This window comes from Bos javanicus, chromosome 19 (assembly GCF_032452875.1).
Source record: "Bos javanicus breed banteng chromosome 19, ARS-OSU_banteng_1.0, whole genome shotgun sequence".
NCBI classification, from domain to species: domain Eukaryota; kingdom Metazoa; phylum Chordata; class Mammalia; order Artiodactyla; family Bovidae; genus Bos; species Bos javanicus.
The window spans coordinates 46899462-46923224 of NC_083886.1; the positions used below are offsets into that span (position 1 = coordinate 46899462).

A 23763-nucleotide genomic window follows, 5' to 3' on the forward strand; every position below is an offset into this window, starting at 1 on the left:
AACGTGGTCTACTAGGCTTTGCACGAACTGGCTCCTGTCTACTTCTTCAGTCTCACATTTTAGCGTCTCCCTTTCTGTTTCAGTCTCCTTCCAACCCTGGGCTTTTTCACATACTGGTCCCTCTGCTTAGAACACTGTCTCCAGTTACTCTGCCCAACCAGTTTCTCCTCACCCTTCAGGTCTTGGCTTAATGTGTTTCTCAGGGAGCCCTCACCCTCAGACCTTTGGAAAGAGCTAGATCCACTGTCATGTGGACTCGCTGAACTTTTCTGTTGTTCTACTAATAATCATAAAAAATAGCTGGAGAATAGAATGTCCTTCCTTTTTTTGTCTACCTGGTAAAATCCTCACTGATCCTTCAAAGTCTACACTGAACAGTTTCTTTGACCACTTCTGGGCAAGATGACTTGCATTCAGATACCCTTACACACAAACACAGTAGTTAGGCCTTTTTCACGACCAAACTGATCCCTGTGAATGTCTTTGTGTCTCCCACAACCAATTCAACGCCTAAAACATAGTAAGTACTCAGTGAATATTTATTTAACTCTTTTGAGTACTATGTGTATCATAAGAGTCTATTAAGTAACACAGAAATTTAGATACAGTCCTATAAGAAAATGAGTTGCTATCAATCATCAGTAACATTCTACTCCAAGAAAATTTAAATTTGTGCACAATATTGGAACACAGAATGGACTGCGATTTTCAGATCATGAACAAGTTTAGAACTGAAAATTCAGTTTTCTGGAATGTGCTAAACGGTTTTGTGTAAGTGCTTTTAAAAAAAAAAAAAACAGAAAACTTTTGATGCCATCTCATCACTTTTTCTCACCCTCCAAGAGGACGCTGACCAGTGGTGTGCGGTCACTGTTTTTAGTCTGTTGAACCAGAAGTTCCCCATCTTCTAGAACTCGAGTAACTGGATCACCCCATTTGATGATACCATTCATAATGTAACTTGCATAATCCTCTTGGTTTGTGCCAAATGCCTATGAAGGAAAAGGACAGTTTAATGCATTTTCAGCATTAGTATTAAGACTTAAATATTTAAAGGCATAAAGGATGAGTAATAATTCCTACATGTTAGTGCTGTAACAATATCCCATATTAATATAAAAACCCTGAAAAGCAAAACAAAAACAAAACTGTTTTATAATTTCTCACTCAACTTTTTACCCAATTAGGGGGAAACAGAAATAAATTTTAGAATAAGAAATAGATTTGGAATAAGAAATAGATTCTAGGCTCATATTCTATGACAGCCCAAGCCCTCTCAATCTCTGAGATAGGGTATGTTCCAACGTGCTTGTTTTTGTAAGGAGGACATGGGCTGTTTCTGTTAAGAACAAAGGGAAAAAGGCAGAATATGGATTTAGAAAATGAAAATGGTTGACTCAGCACACAGAGATACTACCCTAACACTGACTGTAGGTGTCAGGGATTAAAATGGAAATATGAAATTGTACTGGGGCTCTGTGATGACCTAGATGGGTGGGATGGAGGGGTGGGTGTGAGGGAGGTCCAAGAGGGAGGGGATTTAAGTAAATATATAGCTGATTCTTGTCTAACTCGATGAAACTATGAGCCATGCCACGTAGGGCCACCCAAGACAGATGGGTCATGGTGGAGAGTTCTGACAGAATGTGGTCCACTGGAGATGGGAATGGCAAACCATTTCAGTGTTCTTTCCTTGAGAATCCCACGAACAGTATGAAAAGGCAAAAAGATAGGACACTGAAAGATGAACTCCTCAGGTTGGTAGGTGCCCAATATGCTACTGGAGACCAGTGGAGACATAACTCCAGAAAGACTGAAGAGACGGAGCCAAAGCAAAAACAACACCCAGTTGTGGATATGACTGGTGATGGAAGCAAAGTATGATGCTATAAAGAGCAATATTGCAGAGGAACCTGGAATGTTAGGTCCATGAATCAAGGCAAATTGGAAGTGGTCAAACAGGAGATGGCAAGAGTGAATGTCAACATTTTAGGAATCAGCGAACTAAAATGGACTGGAATGGGTGAATTTAACTCAGACGACCATTATATCTACAAGATATAATGGTCAAGAATCCCTCAGAAGAAATGGAGTAGCCATTACAGTTCACAAAAGAGTCCAAAATGCAGTACTTGGATGCAATCTCAAAAACGACACAATGGCAAACCATTCAGGATCACAGTAATCCAAATCTATGCCCCGACCAGTAATGCTGAAGAAGCTGAAGCTGAACAGTCCTATGAAGACCTACAAGATCTTCTAGAACTAACACCCAAAAAAGATGTCCTTTTCAATATAGGGGACTGGAATGCAAAAGTAGGAAGTCAAGAAATACATGGAGTAACAGGCAAATTTGGCCTTGGAGTACAGAACGAAGCAGGGCAAAAACTAATAGAGTTTTGCCAAGAGAACGCACTGGTCACAGAAAACACCCTTTTCCAACAACACAAGACTCTACACATGGACATCACCAGATGGTCAATACCGAAATAAGACTGATTATATTCTTTGCAGCCAAAGATGGAGAAGCTCGATACAGTCAGCAAAAACAAGACCAGGAGCTGACTGTGGCTCAGACCATGAACTCCTTATTGCCAAATTCAGACTTAAATTGAAGAAAGTGGGGAAAACCACTAGACCATTCAGGTATGACCTAAATCAAATCCCTTACGATTATACAGTGAAGTGACAAATAGATTCAAGGGATTAGATCTGACAGAGTACCTGAAGAACTACGGATGGAGGTTCATGACATTGTACAGGAGGCAGGGATCAAGACTATCCCCAAGAAAAAGAAATCCAAAAGGCAAAATGGTTGTCTGAGGAGGCCTTACAAACAGCTGTGAAAAGAAGGGAAGCGAAAGGCAAAGGAGAAAAGGAAAGATATACCCATTTGAATGAAGAGTTCCAAAGAATAGCAAGAAGAGATACGAAAGCCTTCCTCAGTGATCAGTGCAAAGAAATAGAGGAAAACAATAGAATGGGAAAGACTAGAGATCTCCTCAAGAAAATTAGAGATAGTGTGGGAACACTTCATGCAAAGATGGGCACGATAAAGGACAGAAATGGTATGGACCTAACAGAAGCAGAAGATATTAAGAACAGGTGGCATACACAGAAAAACTGTACAAAAAAGAGCTTCATGACCCAGATAATCCCAATGGTGTGATCACACACCTAGAGCCAGACATCTTGGAATGTGAAGTCAAGTGGGCCTTAGGAAGCATCACTACGAACAAACCTAGTGGAGGTGATGGAATTCCAGTTGAGCTATTTCAAATCCTAAAAGACAATTCTGTGAAAGTGCTGCACTCAATATGCCAGCACATTTGGAAAACTCAGCAGTGGCCACAGGGCTGGAGAAGGTCAGTTTTCATTCCAATCCCAAAGAAAGGCAATGTCAAAGAATGCTCAAACTACCACACAACTGCACTCATCTCACACACTAGTAAAGTAATGTTCAAAATTCTCCAAGCCAGGCTTCATCAGTACATGAACCGTGAACTTCCAGATGTTCAAGCTGGTTTTAGAAAAGGCAGAGGAACCAGAGATCAAATTGCCAACATCCACTGGAACATTGAAAAAGCAAGAAAGTTCCAGAAAAACATCTATTTCTGCTTTATTGACTATGCCAAAGCCTTTGACTGTGTGGATCACAACAAACTGGAAAATTCTTCAAGAGTTAGGAATACCAGACCACCTGACCTGCCTCTTGCAGGAAGTCTGTATGCAGGTCAGGAAGCAACAGTTAGAACTGGACATGGAACAACAGCCTAGTTCCAAATAGGAAAAGGAGTACGTCAAGGCTGTATATTGTTACCCTGCTTATTTAACTTCTATGCAGAGTACATCATGAGAAACGCTGGGCTGGATGAAGCACAAGCTGGAATCAAGATTGCCAGGAGAAATATCAATAACCTCAATGGCAGAAAGCAAAGAAGAACTACAGAGCCTCTTGATGAAAGTGAAAGAGGAAAGTGAAAAAGTTGGCTTAAAGCTCAACATTCAGAAAACTAAGATCATGGCATCTGGTTCTATCACTTCATGGCAAACAGATGGGGAAACAGTGGAAACAGTGACAGATTTTATTTTGGGGGTCTCCAAAATCACTGCAGATGGTGACTGCAGCCATGAAATTAAAAGATGCTTGCTCCTTGGAAGGAAAGTTATGACCAATCTAGACAGCACATTAAAAAGCAGAGACATTACTTTGCCAACAAAGGTCAGTCTAGTCAAAGCCATGGTTTTCCAGTAGTCATGTATAGATGTGAGAGTTGGACTATAAACCAAGCTGAGTGCTGAAGAACTGATGCTTTTGAACTGTGGTGTTGGAGAAGACTCGAGAGTCCCTTGGACAGAAAGGAGATACAACCAGTTCATCCTAAAGGAGATCAGTCCTGGGTGTTCATTGGAAGAACTGATGCTGAAGCTGAAACTCCAATACTTTGGCCACCTCATCTGAAGAACTGACTCATTTTGAAAAGACCCCGATACTGGGAAAGATTGAAGGCAGGGGGAGAAGGGGATGAGAGAGGATGAGATGGTTGGATAGCATCACCAACTCAATGGATATGAGTTTGAGTAAACTCCGGGAGCTGATGATGGACAGGGAGGCCTTGACGTGCTGCGTCCATGGGGTCACATAGAGTCGAACATGACTGAGTGACTGAACTGAACTGAGAGCTGATTCACCCATTGTTCAGCAGAAACACAACACTGTAAAGGAATTACAGTCCAATAAAAAATAATAAATAAAAGTAAAAACTTTTAAAAGTGTGAAGTGGTAATGAGGCAATCTTGTCCACATGAGTCTGGTGGTAGAGGACATAAGTCAATTTCACCAAGGTAAGTGTATGTATAAATGTAAGATTTAGCAAGCAGGAGAAATGAGCAGAGGTAATGAAAGATTGAAGGGTAAGGAAAGGAAAGTGATTGCTATATATTATAACTTTATTTGCACTATATATTGGGGCTTAAATCACATCCCTCTTCATTTTCAGCTTCTAATCTCAAATTGCAACTCCCATCAAACCAGCTGCCAAAAGCAGTTTAAAACTTTAGTAGCTATTTACTTAATTGAATAGCACTTCCATAAGGTTAGCAGGAGAAGAAATGAGTAGGAAAATAAAACCCAGTGTAATGTAAAAGTCATATACCTTGAGAATTTTGAATTAAAAAAAATTATCACAATCCTCAAGTTAATTTTTCATTCCCCAATTATGGAAAAATCTTAACAGTTCTTTAGAACATGCTCCTCATAGAAAGTCTTCCTTTGTAATATTGTCTCTAAACAGTATACAGTGGTCTCATCACTCGATCACCTTGCTACCAAATCACTTTTCAGACTACTCTTTGGTCTTTTCATACACTAGTGCTTTGATTCCTGAGTACTCCCTGTTCCAGATATGGTAAATTCAATGGCCCTATAAAAAGTTACAAGGGAAGAGCCTAATAAATACTGACTGGAAGGCTGTTGTAGAAAATATGTATATTGGCTGGTTTTTGTCTTTAATTACCCAAGATATATACTCCCAAGCCTCATAGCAGTGTTAAGATACCTGAACCAGAAAACAGTGACCCTCTTTAACTATTACATAACATATATAGTCATCCTTACTTATCCTGTCATTCACTTTTCATTTTATCCCCCAGACTCCTGGAATAAATAAAAGTAAGTTACTGCTTACTTAACTAAGTTGTCATAATTGCCTCCTCCTTATAGCCAAATTACTTGCTTTAAAAAATTTTAAGATAGTTTGGTTATGCAGGGCTCTAATAGTTTTGGTAACTATTATGAATAACAACAGCAAAATATTAAACCATTTCCACTCCTGAAAGTATTTTATATTTAAAAGTCACAACAGTCATAAAAAAAAAGCAGACAGGGCTAAAACAAGTTAACTTCTGTCTTTAAAGGAGATAAGTGCAACAAATAACTATTGTCAAGAATATATGAAGAATTTATACAAATCAAATAAAAACAAACAACAGAAAAATAGGCAAAAGACATGAACGGCATATCATAGGAGATTCTCATATGGCTGACAAACATATGAAGAAATAATTCATTCACAGGTAATCAGTGAAATGCAAATTAAGACAAAAATGAGATCCCATTTTTATATCTAGAAAGAATAGTGAAAGTGGAAGTGAAGTCGCTCAGTTGTGTCCAACTCTGTGACCCCGTGGAATGTAGCTCCTCCGTCCATGGGATTTTCCAGGCAAGAGTACTGCAGTGGGTTGCCATTTCTTTCTCCAATTTTTATATCTAACTGAAAAAATTCAGTCTGACAATACCAACTGCTGTACAGGATGTAGAGAATAGGATCTCTTTTACATTATCAGGGGCTTCCCTTGTGGCTCAGCTGGTAAAGAACTGGCATGCAATGCAGGAGACCTGAGTTCGATCCTTGGGTTGGGAAGATCCCCTGGAGAAGGGAATGGCTACCCACTCCAGTATTCTTGCCTGGAGAATTCCATGGACTGTATAGTTCATGGGGTTGCAAAGAGTCAGACACCACTGAGCAACTTTCACTTTTCTTTACATTACTGGAGGAAGTGTTTATTGGTTTGACCACTGGGAAAACATTTTGAAATTCCTAGTTCAAGGTTGGACATTCATATTTCCAATAACCCAGAAATTTTATTCCTAAATATATGTCTAGGAGAAACTCACTCAAGGATGCCTTAGCAGCACCTGTTTGAAATAACAAAAAACTGGTAATATTCCAACTGTCCATTGACAGGAAAATAGACAAACTATGGCAGTCGCACAATGGAATATTATTCGGCAATGAAAATAAATGAAATATAGCACAGAAAATCATACAGATGACTCCTGATAATAAAATATGTAACAAAACAGAAAGTCTCAGAAAACTGATATATACTACATTTTATTTTATACATTGTAGACTAATGACTGTATGTCGTCAATTAAAGATTAAGATGAATCCAATTCCGTGCACCCAAGGTCCATTTAAGAAAGAGAAAAGCATACACACCTTTTTAAGAGGCCTTTCTACAATTTATTTTTGTACTAATATAGTTACTCAAATATGAGTGGTTGTTTTACAGGAAACAGGTTAATGTACCTTATAATATATGCTCCGACTATAACTCCAACTATGACTGTTGAGTTTTAAGTATATTTTAAGAAAATTGACCTTTTTTAAAAAGAGTACTGGGCATAATTAAAAGTTTCAGAACCGAGAATAGTGAGAGGAACTAGAGATGTTGAGCAAGAGAAAGGAATGCCCTAGAAGAAGTTGGGGAAAGGTATAAAAGAGATGAGAGTTAATTTTAAATGTCAGTAACCATATATGAAGGATGGATGAATCAGGATGAATTTAGTTTTCTGTAGCTTCAGACATACAAAGAACCAATGAAAAACTAGTTCAAAGCAATTTAAGAACTAAGTGTTAGAAAGTCTCAAAACTGAATGGCCTGACTTATAGGATGGTGAGCTCCCTATCATGGGAAATATTTCAGTAAGTCTTGGCTTCCCTGGTGGCTCAGACAGTAAAGAATCCACCTGCAATGTTGGAGACCTGGGTTCGATCTCTGGGTTGGGAAGGTCCCCTGGAGGAGATCATGGCAACCCACTCCAGTATTCTTGCCTGGAGAATCTCCATGGACAGAGTAACCTGGCGGGCTACAGTCCATGGGTCCATGCGGTTGCAAAGAGTCAGACACGACTGAGCAACAGAACAGCACAGAGTTACTGAACAGATGTTTCTTACACTGGACAGTTACACTATTGAGATTTTATGTTTTTTAAAAAAACTACACGATATAATCTTCCAAAATACAGGGTAAAACAGCACTTATTTTTCTCCTGATTTGTTATTTTTTTGACTTACGCATCACTTGATATTTGTACTCACTGGTTTGATATCATTTTCCAAAGAAGCAAGGAAGTCCCCTCTTGTCACCTGCAGGCTCTCTGCTTTCTCCATGTCCACTTCCACTTTAGTACTGGCCTAATGAGAAATGAAAACAAAGTGTAAAAGACTTCCAAGATTAAAGAATATTTTCAGCCTAAGAGTATAACACCTGAGGATTTAAAAGGCCTATTTTCACATAATAAAAAACATAAAAAACAAATTCACAAACATATATACGTCCTTTGCCTGAACGGTTCCACTTCTAGGTGTTTATCCCATGAATATACTCACAAATGTGCACAAAGTTGGATGCACCAGGAGATCTACTATAGCAATCTCTAAGAGCTATAAAGAAGCTATAAGAAGACAGGAAGTACATTAGAAGTCCATGGAGAGGGTACCAGTTAAGTGAATTATGACATATCTATACTGAAGAGCATTAGATAGCCATTTTTTCCCCCCAAAATGAGGCACGAAGAGAAGAAAATATAAAGGGGGGGGGTGGTCTCTAAGAAGGTGGTTCTCATCCTTGGCTGCCTATCAGAATGATATTCACACACACACACACACACACACACATAGATGCCCAGTTCAAACCTGTAGGATTCTGACTTAACAGGTCCAGAAGAGGGTGCAGGAATAAAAATATATAAATATATTTTTGTAAAGTGCACAGGTGGTTCTGATGCTCAGTGGTTTGTGAGCCATTACCCTGGGAGACCAAGGACCTGCGACTTTGGTTTTTACTCATACTTTGTGCTCATGACTCTGTGTGCCAGTTCCAAATACTCTGCTCTTTGCACCTGGAGCTCCTACACAGAACAGACGTCTGGAGAAGCATCAAGGCCTTTATCAGCACTTGGAGCTGCCTGTACCTGATGAGTGAATGAGATACCAACACACTTTTTAATGTGACTGGGCTCACTCCCAATAGCACAAGGCAAGTGAGTCTAATTTTTAAAATGGTACTATGGGTTTTTGTTGTTGTTGTTGTTGTTGTTGTTTTAAAAACCTATCTTCAAAAAATCTGACTATAAAACCAAACTATGTTAAGCAATATCAACCTTCTAAAGATTATTATAAAATATGAGTCATGTCCCTTAGAAACTGACTGCTGAGACAAATAAAATGACATTTTATAAAATCTCAGCCTTATGGGATAAAAAGAACTGTCAGAAAACTGGAACAAGACAGCAAACAAAATACACTTATTTATCTCCCTTCCTGCCCCAAATCCCATGAAATTACAGAAAGTGAGAGAGAAAGGTTCAAAAGCAGGGAACATCAATTTGGAAGTTTTAACTTCCTAATCTAAGACAATTCGATTCCTAGTCTCAGAGGAAGGAGCGGAGAGAAAGAATGATAGAGAAAAAAAACAATAAAAGAAGAAAAAAATTTCCCTAGCTGAAGAAAGGTGTACCTTTGCAGTTTAAAGGTTTCAATGAGTAATCAGGGTAAACAGGAAGAGACTTACACCTGTCTAGACACACTACTGCAAGCTATCAGAGCACCAAAGGTGAAGAGAAATTTCTAGAACCTTTCTGAGAGACAGAAACAGTTCACCTGTAAAAGGAACAGAAATAAACACTAGAAACTAGGAGACAATGTAACCACGCCTTCAAAAATCTACCTGGTTATCATTACCCCAGAAAATGATTCTCGTGTGTACATAGGGAGGCATGGGCCAGTGTTTTCGTAGCAGTGTTATGAAATACTATTATGATTTCCTCTTAGAGTGAACCTGCATTCAAATGACAGAAACATATAGCAATATGAAAGGAAAATCTTGTCTATCTTTTGGCATTTGCTGAAAAATAAGAGATTCTAGGACTGCAACAAGTGTGAAACTCATATTTTTACTATTAAGAAAGGACTCACTCAATGAACTAAGGTGAATTAAGATGGTTGAGGGACAGTTATTTTAGAACAGGCTGTTTTCAGGCCTCCATGAATTTTATAAGTTACCTAATTGTATGTAAGCAATATTATAGTTATAAACTTTTTCTACCTATTCATTAAAATAAGTTTCTTAAGGACTTCTCCTGGTTTACTTTTACTATTTTTTCAAAACTTTAAAAAACTTTAAAAATCTACAATTCTGAATTTTTATTCATTCAGCAAAACTTTTCTCACTTGTCTGAATTAGATCAATTTTTTCTGAATTTTATTTATAACAGCTAATCAATATAGAAGAGGCAACATCTTTCAGCTTATACCTGCAGAAACTAATAAACTTGTATTTCAACACTAGCAAATATCCAGTGGTCACCCTTAAATTTAATAACCTTTTAAATATGACCTTTCAAAGTTCTTATCATTCCTCTTAAATTAAGGGTAGAATGACCTTAATCAATCAAAATTCTACAGAAAATAAAAAATAATTTTATTGAAATTCTATAAACATAAATCAGTTTTGATTCCTTTATAAGGTGCACGTGCGTCCTGAATTTATTTCCTTATAACAGATCAGCACAGAAGAAATTTGGGTTATGAATCTTCTCTACCTGAAGCAGAAATTCCTTTCAGCTAAAAACAACCAGATGTCACATGAATTTTAGGTGACCACAAACATGGGTCTAAGTATAAATGACATGAACATCAGGAGTTTGTGACTGGATCTTCCACTTGTTTCAGAAAATCTGAAAAAAACAGGTTAACAGGGAAGACGTGTTTAGTTTATTCCATCTGACTTTGTCAAGTCTGATTATTTTGAAAAAGCAGCAATATAACACTAGTAATGGCTTCAGTTATTTATTCATTTGGCCACGCCATGCAGTTAACAGGATCTTAGTTCCCCAACTAGGGACTGAACCCAGGCCCTGGCAGTGAAGGCGCTGAGTCCTAACCAACTGGATCGCCAGGAAATTCTCAATGGCTTTTTATAATACAAAGGAAGAACGTCATAATAAACAGAGGAATGTTGTGCGTAAGTTCTACACCAACTGTAAGTCATTAAGTTTCAAATTAAATACCTATTCATCAATTACTACTAATAAAGCTCTGAATTTATACAGCAATGAGAATACTAAAACTGCGTGCTTTTTGTTCAAGTGAGGAAGAGTCCAGCTGGGAAAACAACGTTTAAAGACCTGGGCAGTGCAGTTTTTTTTTTAAATGCAGAAAAGAGAGCAAATAGTACGCTTTCTTTTCTGAGCTTAGTGTCTTACACATCTCTCCCTTTTCTGAAGTACCTATGAAGTCCTTTGCATTGGATATTCCACAGATACTCAAAATAATCAAAAGCTGTTTGGTACAAAAAGTGTTGGTCACAAGGCTATATGCATCACTTAAGTTTAAAGATAATTTAACCACATGGAAAAAGTGAGGGAAATAATGTCCACTATTTGTACTACTTCTTACTTGCAAATCTAAAGGATAATACATTCTGTACAGTGGTGGTTAAACATTTTAGCTTTAAATTAGAAATATAACTACAAATAGTTAACAAAAATTTTTAAAAACTCAGATATGGAAAAGGATATATATTATATATTCTCAAATATATATATATATTCTCAAAGTAGCCATAATAACAAAAATGGAAATAACAACAAACATTTATATAGTCTGTACGGCACTTTCACAAACAGTATTTGATTTTATTTTCACAAAAACTTGATGAAATAGTTATTTCCTCTTGACAAATCAGAAACAAAAATGTAGAAAGAACTGTAACACATAACCACACCTTCTGACTACAAAACCTGTCACCATCCCACCATTCCTCATTGCCTTGTGTGTAAATAAATCCAATACATGCTGGAAGAAAGCACGTTTCTTAAGAATGGCTTTAGAGACATTTGGGGATAAGGCTATTGTGATAAAAATGACAAATGACTAAATAAGATAAAAATCCAGTAGCTAATGCATATGAAAAATCTGATAACTAATAAACTAGTAATTGTGGATTACAGTATCAAGAAGCACTGATGGTGAACTGAGGTGAAAGATCAGTACAGCAGGGAGCAGTTTCCACAACATTCATATAATTTCTCTTGAAGTCACCGTCACTTTAACACTTTTCCTAAGACATTTCTTACAGCAAGGAGGAAGAATGGATGAATGAAATGAGTAGATCCACCTATAAAGGCTCCAGCACTATCTAGTCTTGCATTCTCGGGGTCTTTTGTTTTGTTTTTTAAAGCAGTAGTACCACTATCCTCCTCGCCACAGGGTGGGTCTCCAGTATTTTAAACACGTGTAACACCTTGTCTAAAGTGGCCTCTTCCATTACGGCAGTCATCCCCAACCTTTTTGGCACCAGGGACTGCTTTTGTAGAGGACAATTTTTCCACAAATGGGAGAGGGTTCAGGTGGTACTGTAAGCAACAGGGAATGACAGATGAAGCTTCGCTCCCTTGACCACCTCCTGCTCTGTGGTCCAGTTCCTAATGGACCATGAACTAGTACCAGTCCCTGGCCCAGGGGGTTGGGGACCCTTGCATTATGGCATTCTTAGGAGAGAACAAAGTCAATTATGTTATGCAAGGGAATTAATTATGATTTATGGATAGAGTTTGATTCAGAATACATATTTACTAATTTAAAAAATATTTACTAAGCAGCTACCATATTCTCAGTATCAAGACCTAGATACTGTGAGAGATTCAGAAATGAGTAAGATAAGGACTTCAAGTCTAAAACAAGGGTCGACAACCTTTTTTCATGAAGGGCTAGACAGTAAATATTTTAGCCTCTGTGGGCCACGCAGTTTCTGTTGCAGATACTTAATTCTGCCACTGCAGCATGAAAGCAGCTACAGAAAACACATAAATGAACAGGTGGGTCTGTGTTCCCAAAAACTCTATTTCTAAAAACTGACAGTTGGCTGGATATGGCCCGTGGACCATAGTTTACCGACCCTTGGTTTAAAACCATTGCTAGGGTACACCCAAACAAAACATACTCAACCCGACTGTTAGGCTTTTATTATTTCCTGCGTGAACTGTTACACAATTTCCCCTCTCTTGTCTCATGTCGCCAACTTCACTCCCCTAAATACTCCACTCAACACAGCTGCCAGAGTGAGCTTATGTTTTAACACTATGCCACTGCTATTCTTACAACTCTTCAGTGACTTAGCACTACTCATAGAAAAGGCGTCCATACTTCTGAGCACAATATAAAAGGTTCTTTGTGTTCCATCCCCAGCTTTAGCCTCCCGACTTATCCCCCACCACATCTCTACCTCCCCTTCCCTACCTTTTATGCTGAAGCAATACTGAATTATCCTTAACACACCATGCTATTGTGTCTCTGTTCCTTTGCACATGTTGTTCTTTCTGCCTAAAATGCCTGCCCCACCAGGAAACACGTTCACCCAGAAATTCCTCTGTGAAAGCTCCTCTCACTTGATAAGCTGACCGCACCTGACACCTTTTCGCTTTCTTACCTTGAATGTACTTTCTATTACTGTATGTGGAGGATTAGACTGTGAGCTGCTCAAGGGAGGAAATGGGAGCAGCAACCCTTAGCATAGTGTCTGGCATACAGTAGGCTAAATAAATCCATTGACTGAAAGTCACCAAAAGGTATCATAAATGATACATTACTATTAATATTTCTTTTTTTTTTTTTTTCGGCCATGCCATGGGGCTTATTGGATCTCAGCTCTCCAACCAGGGACTGAACCTGGGCCATGACAGTAAAAGCACCAAGTCCTAATCACTGGACCACCAGGGAATTCCTGATACATTACTAGTTCAAGAAGGAAGAGAACACATCATTCTTGAAAGGGAGAAAAAAATTTTTTTGAAGAAAGTGGTGGTACATGAGTCAGGTATGAAAATTTTTTGAAGAAAGTGGTGGTACATGAGTCAGGTATCAAAAAGATAAGTAGGGACTTCCTGGCTGTCCAGTGGTTAAGACTCTGTGCTTCCAATGCAGGGGGTGTGGGTTCGATTTCTGGTCAGGGAACTAAGATTCCATATGCTTTGTGGCACAGCCAAAAAAGAACGAAAGAAAAGATAAGCAACATAGAGGGTAAAGATTCTCAGTAAAGCATAAAAAAAAAAAAAGCAACATCAGAGAAGTAGTAAAATACATTACTATATGATGACTGGTAAATATTTCAGCTTGGCTGAAGTATATGAAGAATAACTGAGAACACACCAAGAAGGGCCAATTTAAGGTCATGTCTAAAAGGACCTTAAAGACCAGGCTAAGACATCTGTTCTTTGTTCTGTAGATCATGGTTAGTTGCTGAAAGGTTCTGAAGAGAATGCTATGAAACAGGAAGATTAATCAAACAGAAGATCAGTGGTGCAATGAGATCTGAAAGATACTGTCAAGATAGAACAGACAAAATCTGGCAAATAACTTGAGGCAGGACACAGTAGGGGCTTCCCTGGTGGCTCAGAGGTTAAAGTGTCTGCCTGCAATGCAGGAGACCTGGGTTCGATCCCTGGGTCAGGAAGAGGATGCAGTAGACTGGTAGAAATCAAAGATAATCTTGGATTTTTAAGCCTAGGAAATTGGGATAAATAGGGAAGTAGGAGCAGGAAGGAAAGTAGTTAAAAAAAAAAAAAAAGTGAATTTGGTTTTGGAATATTAAATCTGAGACCTGATAAAACATCCAGGTATAAAACTGAAAGTGGGAGAAATACACTTTCAAAAGATGAGACACAAATCTGGGAGTCATCAAACTACAGGGGTAAGTAAAACCTGAAGAGAAGGGATGACAAAGGATTAAATGCACTTTATCAAGCTTTATTTACCAAAATAAAAGTATCCTTTGTATGTATTTCTCCTAAAGCATCAATAACATTATTGTATTAATTTGCAAACACATCCATTTCCCTGTCTATTCTTTGTGGGAAGAGGCTGTGTTTCATTACCTTTGTGTCTCCAGCTTAATACTTTGAAAACAGCAAGCAGGTATTTAATATAATTCTAGCATGCAGGACATCCAACTTCCTATGACATGTTACAAGTCAACACAGCACAAGTTTTTAAACAATTCTTCAGAATCACCATCTTCACATATCTGCATCAAATGGGGGCAACCTAAGTTAAATGGGTCAGTAGTTTCCACGGGGCAGGTGCTACCATTATCTTTTTTCCAACTACTCTGAAGACGTAGCAGTTGACAATTAATTAATACCTTTCATCATGTCTGTTCTCCATCAAAAGTCAGTCAGTATTAGTCTGGCCCTTGGAATGCTTGAAAGAAGAGGAAGAATACTAGCACAGGACTTACAGGGCTGTAGACTCCTAATCTGGCAGTTGATTTACTGACCTTTATGTGTCTATTCATAGCAGTGGACTGTGCTGCTCGCACCAGACCCTCCAGTTCAGCGCCGCTGAAGTTCTTGGTCTCTACGGCCAGTTCTTTAATGTCTACGTCAGCAGAGAGTAACTGATGCCCTCTCATCCTTGCTGTGTGGATGTGAAGGATCTGTAATCGGCCTTTCTCATCTGGTAAGCCTGATAACATTGGAAATAAAATAGATAATTATAATCCTAATGCTTTTCTTATAGCCACTCAAGTATATAAATATCTGCTTTTCATGATATACAAGTTTTCTAACAAATATTAAGGTATATGATTTTGCTCCTGCTAATGAACTCTAATTACAACCCCCTACCCCAATCAGTGACAGAGCTATTTACCTATCTCCATTTTAACTTCCAGTCTTCCAGGTCGAAGGAGAGCCTCATCGATCAGATCTGGTCTGTTGGTCATTCCTGAGCACAGGTGTTAAAACAATACACAAATGATCAGAATTCAAAAATAAGATAAAATGCCCTTTTAGCATATGCAAGAATAGTTGCAAGAATTTCCCTGACAAGCTAAGAGGACAATTTTTAAAAAGTCAAATAGAAAAGCAATGATTTTCAAAAATACCATTTGTTCTTAACCTAAGAAATATATCTGGGGACTTTGCCTTAGTATTTCACTACTGTACACACCAGTGGAATATAAATGTAATGAAAGCATCAAATATTTAAAAAGAAAACTTTAGGTTCAAACGGTGTAGGTAAGCTGTCAAAGTGAGAGAGGGGCAATGTGAACATCTATCTGACCTCAAGATCCCTTCCCTTTTTTGTAGGCGAAAGGTGTTCAACCTACATAAATAGCATAATTTGTGTTTTTTTTCAAAGTCAACTTAAGAAGAACTTCAGTACATAAGCAGTTAAAAGTAAGTTATAATAGGGATGCACGATCTGCCCTGGCCTGCACAGAACCTGAAGAACCTCTGAGGACCCTTGGAGGCCCACAGAAACCAATGTGAAAGCCACCACTTACACAGTGCTGCCTTTTTCATCTGTTAACTACAAGTTTAAAGCCATGAGTCACTAGAACTCATCTTTCATTTGTCTTCTTGTGACTTGTTGTTATTGTTCGGTCGCTAAGCTGCGTCCAACTCTTTATGACCCCATGTACTGCATCATGCCAGGCTTCTCTGTCCCTCACTATCTCCCGGAGTTTGCCCAACTTTGCCGAGAGTTTGCCCAGAGTTTGTTTATTGTGGCTAGACATTAAAACAATGAAATTCTTCAATATCACTTGATTCTAATTTGGCAACACTGGCCAAAATGTTTGTATAAAATTGCAGGTAAATTTTATATGTAATTACATATAAAAATTACACTCAAAAATTACATATAAAATTACAAGCTACACAAATCTGAATTTAGAACCTGTGTATCTAATATTTTTGAAATCACAGTACTTTATTTTTTTAATCAAGCAAACATACCAATGACTAAGATGTTGTTCAGTTGCTCTACGCCATCAATTTTGGACAGCAGCTGGTTGACAACGGTGTCATGAACCCCTGTGCTACCAGCCATGCTCCCCCTCTGCTTGCAGATGGCATCAATTTCATCAAAGATGATGATGTGCAAACCACTGTTAGCACCAAGCTAGTAAGGGAAGAAATTACATTAAAGGTCATAATTTGAATATATTATTAAACAAGGCAATCAAGAAAGCAAAACAAAGCTTTCACTCCATTTGACTATTAAATATAGCAAGTATAATCATGGCTGCTGCCCTCTCAAAGGTGGAACTGCAGTCTAAGAATTCTGCAAAATGAAAAGGCATTCCAGACCTCATATTTAACAGAAATAAAATGAAAACATACACTATATACTGATATAAGTGAATATCCATCATACCTATTCATTCACACACATTTCTTACCTCATTCTTTGAAAGAACTCTCAAACATTTCTTAATTCCATGAATTTCAACTCATTCCCATTTTCCCTGAGTTTTGGTGAGAGGATAGCCCCCAAAGCAGTAGGCTTAATGTTTATCATAGTATATAGCTAAAGAGGAACTCCACTCAGAGGTGGACTGGAAATTGGACAAACAGGAGAAGGTACTGAACTTGATTCATACCCAGTTATATCACATGAAAAGAGATTGCTTCTTCTGAACAGTGAAGTGAGAAAAGCGACATGATTTATCAAAAGAACACAGTCAAGCAGGTGCTGTTTCCTCTACATCGTGATTTGTTTTATTTTGTTGGATATAGAGTCATGATGAAAAAGAAATCAGTTTATATATTTTGAACTTCTAATAGATGCAGATACTTTTAAATGCCAACAGTGATTAGGTTAAGTTATCGTGAACCTTCTAGCAATTTATATTTAAGTAATTAAGTCTCTTGTCAGGAACCAAAGGCAGAAGTGCATTGTAGAGACTTTTTTTAAAAACCATTAGGAATTAGTAAAACAAACAGGTGAAAATAAACATAACCTAAATATAACAACACATGGACAAAATCAATGATGGCCATGAGATTCAAAATTAAATATGACTGGTATTCACTAAACCTCGAGTAAGGATATCATTTTTTTTAACAGACAAAATTTTGATTATGAAAGTATTACATGTTAACTAAGCAAAAGTTATAAAACAAATAGAAATAAGTTAAAAATAAATTATCAATATATCACTTAAAGATAAATGCTGTTAACATTCTTTAGATTTGTTTTTAATTTATCTTAATTAAAAAATTGGAAACTCATTACATCTTTCATTTGCTTGAACATTAACTGTTTCTTCTTTAAAAATCTAAATTTATTGTTTGGTTCTAACTGCAAAATACATGATCACTATAAAAACTTGGAAAAATACCAAAAAATGTAAAGAAATCACAATCATCCAAAATCAACTAGCAAGAAATAACTGATATTAATTTGGTACTACTTCAAAGTTTGCATTCCTTTTTTCAGTTCAGGTATCAGTATTTTAAGCTCTTTCCCATGCCTATAAGTATACATTATAATTTTTATATTACAATGTATACAACTATACAATTTTTAATGCCCCTATATTTCATCGTATGACTGGTTTCATAATTTAATTCCTCTATTCCACATTAATTCTTTATTGTCACAGACTTAGTAATTTCTAAGTTTTTTGCATTATAAAAGCTGTTGCAATGAACATTTTTATATTGAAATCTTTGACAATACTTCATGAAGGCAAATTGTTAAAAGGTGTGTTGAGTATTTTAATGCTCTTGAAATAGGCTTTCAAATCTTTTCTAGATAGGTTTTATCATTTTATAATAATCCTACCACAGTATATAACACTGCCTATCTTGATATATCCCCACAAGTAAAAAGTAGTTCCCAAACTGACAGATGAATAATGGTATTTTTCAATCATTTTTAATTGGCACTTGTCTAATTACTGATGGGGTTGGTACTTTTTAAAATCATATATATATATATATTTTTTACCATTGTCAACTTTTCTCTTATTACTCGTTCATGTCCTCTGCACATTTTTCTGTTGGGATTTAATAATTTTTATCAATATATAAAAATTCTTTATACATTTAAGGGTATTATTGTATTTGTTATACATATTTTATCCCAGTTTGCCATTTGGCTTTTAATTTTACTTATGGTATATTTTGGCTTCCCTGATAGCTCAGTTGGTAAAGAATCCACCTGCAATGCAGGAGACTCTGGTTTGATTCCTGGGTTAGGAAGATCCCCTGGAGAAGGGAAAGACCACCCACTCCACTATTCTGGCCTAGAGAATTCCATAGACTGTATAGTCCATGGGGTAGCAAAGACTTGGACACGACTGAACGACTTTCACTCATGGTATATTTTTGATAAATGAAAGGGTTTTTAAAAATGTATTTTTACTATTTAAGCAGCCAACATTATCAATTTTTATTTTTATGATGTTTTCTGTTACTTTTATCTTTAAAATCTTCCCCTATTACAGACACTGGTAGTCACCTACATTTTATTCTCTTGTAAATTTTTACTTTATGTATAATTCTTTAATCTATCTGAAGTTTAATTTTTATATATGATACAAACCAGGTGGTTCAGTGGTAAAGAATCTGCCCACCAATGCAAGAGATGCAGGTTCGATCCCTTGGTTGGGAAGATTCCCTGGAGAAGGACATGACAACCCACTCCAATATTCTCGCTTGGAAAACCCCATGGACAGCAGGGCCTGGAGGGCTACAGTCCATGGAGTCACAGGAGTTGCACACGACTTAGTGACTGAGCACACACACACAAGAATCCAAGTAATTCTTCAAATATTTAGCTGATCCAAAATTGTTGACTCAATAATCCTTTCTTCATCAAGACACTATTTCTATCAGGCTTTATATTTTTACATATGATAGGTATTTTCAGCCTATACTATGGACAGTAGCAGCTGGGGCAAACTCTTTCTCTCCATACCTTTTTCTTCTTTATTATAACTGTCTTGCTTACTTTCAACCATGTTTGCTGCCCCATGATTATTAGAATCCTTCTACTAGAGTAAAAATACGTTCTCCAACTAAAAACAAAAAGCCAAGTTTTGACTGAAATTGGATTTAATCTCTAAATTAGTTTAGGAAGTACTGACATGTTTATTCAGTTCTAAATATATCTCTCCAACTATTTAAGGCTTTTATGTCTCCCAATAAAGTTTTGTACTTTTTGTCATATAAATTTCTTCTTGAAGATTCCTATTTATGGTTTTTGGTTACAATCATGAAATGGGCTTTTCACATTATATTTCAGAAACAGTATATATGTAGAAATGATAATAATTTTTTGTATTTATTTTATATCTGACACTTTACTCTTATTTATGCTTTTTTTAGTTGATTTTTTTTAATGTTCTATGTAGACAATCATATTATCTACAAGCACAACTTTGTGCCCTCCTACACAACAGGTATTCTTCTTGTGGGGTATGAGAAATTATTCCTGAGCAAAGGCAAATAGAAGGAGAAAGAGAGGAACTAACAGATAAGAATTCAGATGCATGCAGGGCCACTTGAGCAGAAGGCTAAGGGGGAAATCCAGGCCCTATAAAGGGGATAATAAAATTTACCTAACATGAGAAACAATAATTACAGTACTGTCACAAGAGGGACTAAAATCCAGAAACAGGCCTTTCTAATGAAGCAGAGAAGATCAAACACACACACACACACACGCGCGCGCGCGCACACACACACACACACAACTGCAAAAGCAGAATGCTCTTTATACAAGATGATTTTAATCCTGACTTTAGGATGGAAAAGGAGAAACACGCAGTTGGAAGGTCAGCGAGAAACAATGGAAAGTAAATGAGGTGAACACACTCTTTAAGAGACTTGTGGTGACAGGAGTAGTGATGACTGAAAAACAAAAGTCTTAGGTTTGGTTACTGCCTGCAAGAGGAAAGGGGAAGTAACAGCAATCGTTAATAAATTACCTGTGATTATGATAAGAAAGCTTCAGAAGGGAAAAGATGGAAGGGAAAAAAATTCTTTTTTAAGTTTCTACCATGAGAAGACTGAAGTGTTAACAGGACATCTAGTTAGAAATGTCTTCCAGATAACAAGATATAAACTGAACAAAAGAGGATAGAAAGATGTGAAAGTCACCTACAAATGGCAGAGTATAGCAGCAAATGAGATTCTGTAAGGAGATGAATCATATAATTAAGCTGGAGGAATATAAAAGCCAGACAGATTCTGGGCTACAGTACCAGAAGATGATTCCAGTAAAGTCAACCCAAAGAAAACAGGATCAGGAAAACATGACAAAGATGAAAGATGAAATGCTGTATCAGAAGGAGGAAGAAAAATGGTTCTAAAAATGACCTGAAGGAAATTGGAAAGGATCTAAAACACACCTGAATATATACTTAAAAAAAATAAAAACCAGATAAAACATAGTATGATCAAGCAAGTCCACTCCTGGGTTTACAACAGCTCTGCTCGTAACTGCCCCAAACTAGAATCAACCCAAATGCCCTCTAGCGGGTGAGTGGATAAACAAACTATGGTACATCCACATGATGGAATATTACTCAAGAGTATAAAGGGATGTTTGATACATGTGACAACTAAGATGAAAGCTCAAAGGCAATATGCTGAGTGAAAGAAGCCATTCTCAGAAGGTTACATACTATGGTCCCATTTATATGACACTCGAAAAAACAAAAGTATAGGGATAGACAACCGATTAGTAGTTACCAAGAGTTATTAGCAAAGGGACAGCACAGGTGAATTCTGCGAGGTGATGTACATGTTCTGCATCTAGATTTTGGTGATTACATGAAACTATACACGTCAAAATTCATAAAAGGGGACACGTCAAAATTCATAAAATTCAGAAAAGTTAGTTTTACTTCATAATAAAAAATATAACATCTTATCACACATTCTATTATTCATTATTTGGAATACTGTTCATTCTTTAATGCATTCTTATGCAAGATGACAGTCATGTGTTCATCTTAGTTCATTTAACTAAGCTTCATTATATTTTTTTTCCGGAATATAACTTACAAATTGTTCTCCTTCCACAATGTTTTAAAACTAAAGTCTGAAAAAATAACTTAATTTCTCAGTTATTGCCTTATTTATTGAACAGTTATCTAAAGATAAATGATAGCTTGTTGCTTAAAAAAACTTCAACACCAAAACCTATTCACCTTTCTATCTGTAGAGAAGATAGAGAATGAAGAATTGAAACTACAGTCTTAGCTTTGCCAAAAAATTCTAGACAGTACAGTATTAATTCTTGTTGTCTTCAATAAAAGACAAGGACACTCCTGTCTGTGACTGAAAAGCTGTGAGATTTTATGCTATTTTTTTTAAAGATACCTTTATTCAAGGTTGTCTGTCAATATAGCATAAAACAAAAAGCTGTTATAATGTATGAATTTTGCTGTCAATGTGCCTTATGTTACCACTGGAATCATGACTTCCTTCTCAGTCCAACCTCAAAAATCATCTGTATGGAAGGGAAGCCAGAGACAATAAGAACACTGTGCTTGATTTAATGATCACAGGAGCAATCTTCCCTAAACATAATTCAGTACAATTCTGACCTTTTCAGAACCTTGCTAATCTTGAGACTTGTCATCAGGTCCCTTCCCCCAACCTAGGGAGTACAATAACATCAATTTCTACAGGTGCGTTATTTAAATAAAGGCAAGTTCTTATTGTAATAAATTAGGAATTGGGTAAGGAAGATGTCAAGATTAATGTTCACAGATTAATATAGTTGAATCATCAATAAACCCTTTACCAAAAAGTTTAAAGTTCCATAATGCAATCCTCTTCAATTCACTGACTTCTAGCTCTGTTCTTATCTGCAAAGTCTTCCCCCACAGAAACAGCTGATGCCATTGAGCCCCTGGCAACAGCCTTGGAAAATGGCTGTTCTATATTTAGCTAGTTTGACCTATATGCAAGTGTTCGTCTTTGTCAGTCTGGTCCATCCAGAATCACAGAGGTGATGCTTTTCTTTATTATGTAACACATATATACTCTCCATGGGGTCATTAGCTGAATACACCAAGCCATTTCTGGGTGTAAGAATTGAGAAAAGTATATCAGAAAAACCTAGCTATGATTAATACCTGCCTAGAAATTCTTTGCCAACTCAGTTTTATTATTAAGTGTCATATTTAAACTGTCTGCAAGTTTCAAATCAGCAACAATGATACCTACGCGGTTATGTAGAAACTATCACAACAGATCTTATAAAATGCTTCTCACCTGCACCTGATGTTTAATCCTCAGTATACCATTAGAGTCCATTAGAAACACAATTTTTAATTTTCTTTGTTAAGCAGTATTAGTATTTATAAAAATTGATATCGCATGTTTTTTTCCCCTAGAAGTCTGCTACAGGAACAAAAAGGGGGGAAATTTATTTATTTATTTTTTGGCTATGCCCCATGGCATGTAGAATCTTAGTTCTCCAACCAGTTATTGAACTTGTACCCCATGCTCTTAACCACTGGACCACCAGAGAAGTTTCAGAAATCATGTTTTTTAAAAAATAGAACAAAACTCATTCTGGGAACTCCCTGGTGGTCCAGCGATTGGGACTCTGCACTCACTGGGCCCAGGTGAGATCCCTGGATAGGCAAACTAGGATCCCACAAGCTATGCAGCACAGTCAAAATAAAATAAAATAAAAGTCATTCTATCTTGCAATTACTGTATGGATCCATTGGATCTTTTTTATAAATCTAAGATATATTACGGAGAAGGCGGTGGCAACCCACTTCAGTACTCTTGCCTGGAAAATCCCATGGACAGAGGAGCCTGGTAGGCTGCAGTCCATGGAGTTGCTAGGAGTCGGGCATGACTGAGCGACTTTACTTTCACTTTTCACTTTCATGCATTGGAGAAGGAAATGGCAACCCACTCCAGTATTCTTGCCTGGAGGATCCCAGGGACAGAGGAGCCTAGTGGGCTGCCGTCTATGGGGTCACACAGAGTCAGACACGACTGAAGTGACTTAGCAACAAGATATATTATGCTATTTCAACATTCTAGAAATTATGTCATCATTACTCATCTATTAGTCCTAATTATGCTAAAAAAAGATTAAAATAATAAAAAAAATGAAAGAATGAGGTATTTCTCTGAAGGATGATGCA

General features: G+C 37.0%; 1 protein-coding gene across 2 annotated transcripts in view; it reads right to left on the bottom strand.

The window, feature by feature from the left end:
- NSF (N-ethylmaleimide sensitive factor, vesicle fusing ATPase) overlaps nt 1–23763 on the bottom strand; it is a 150543-nt gene that overhangs the window by 39584 nt on the left and 87196 nt on the right. For both annotated transcript variants that reach the window (XM_061392196.1, XM_061392195.1), the window contains exons 10-14: nt 16589–16754; nt 15498–15572; nt 15124–15311; nt 7887–7982; nt 836–992 (exon numbers count right to left, since the gene is read on the bottom strand). In XM_061392196.1, the coding sequence (XP_061248180.1) occupies nt 836–992; nt 7887–7982; nt 15124–15311; nt 15498–15572; nt 16589–16754 (682 nt within the window). The remainder of the gene's footprint in view (nt 1–835; nt 993–7886; nt 7983–15123; nt 15312–15497; nt 15573–16588; nt 16755–23763) is intronic.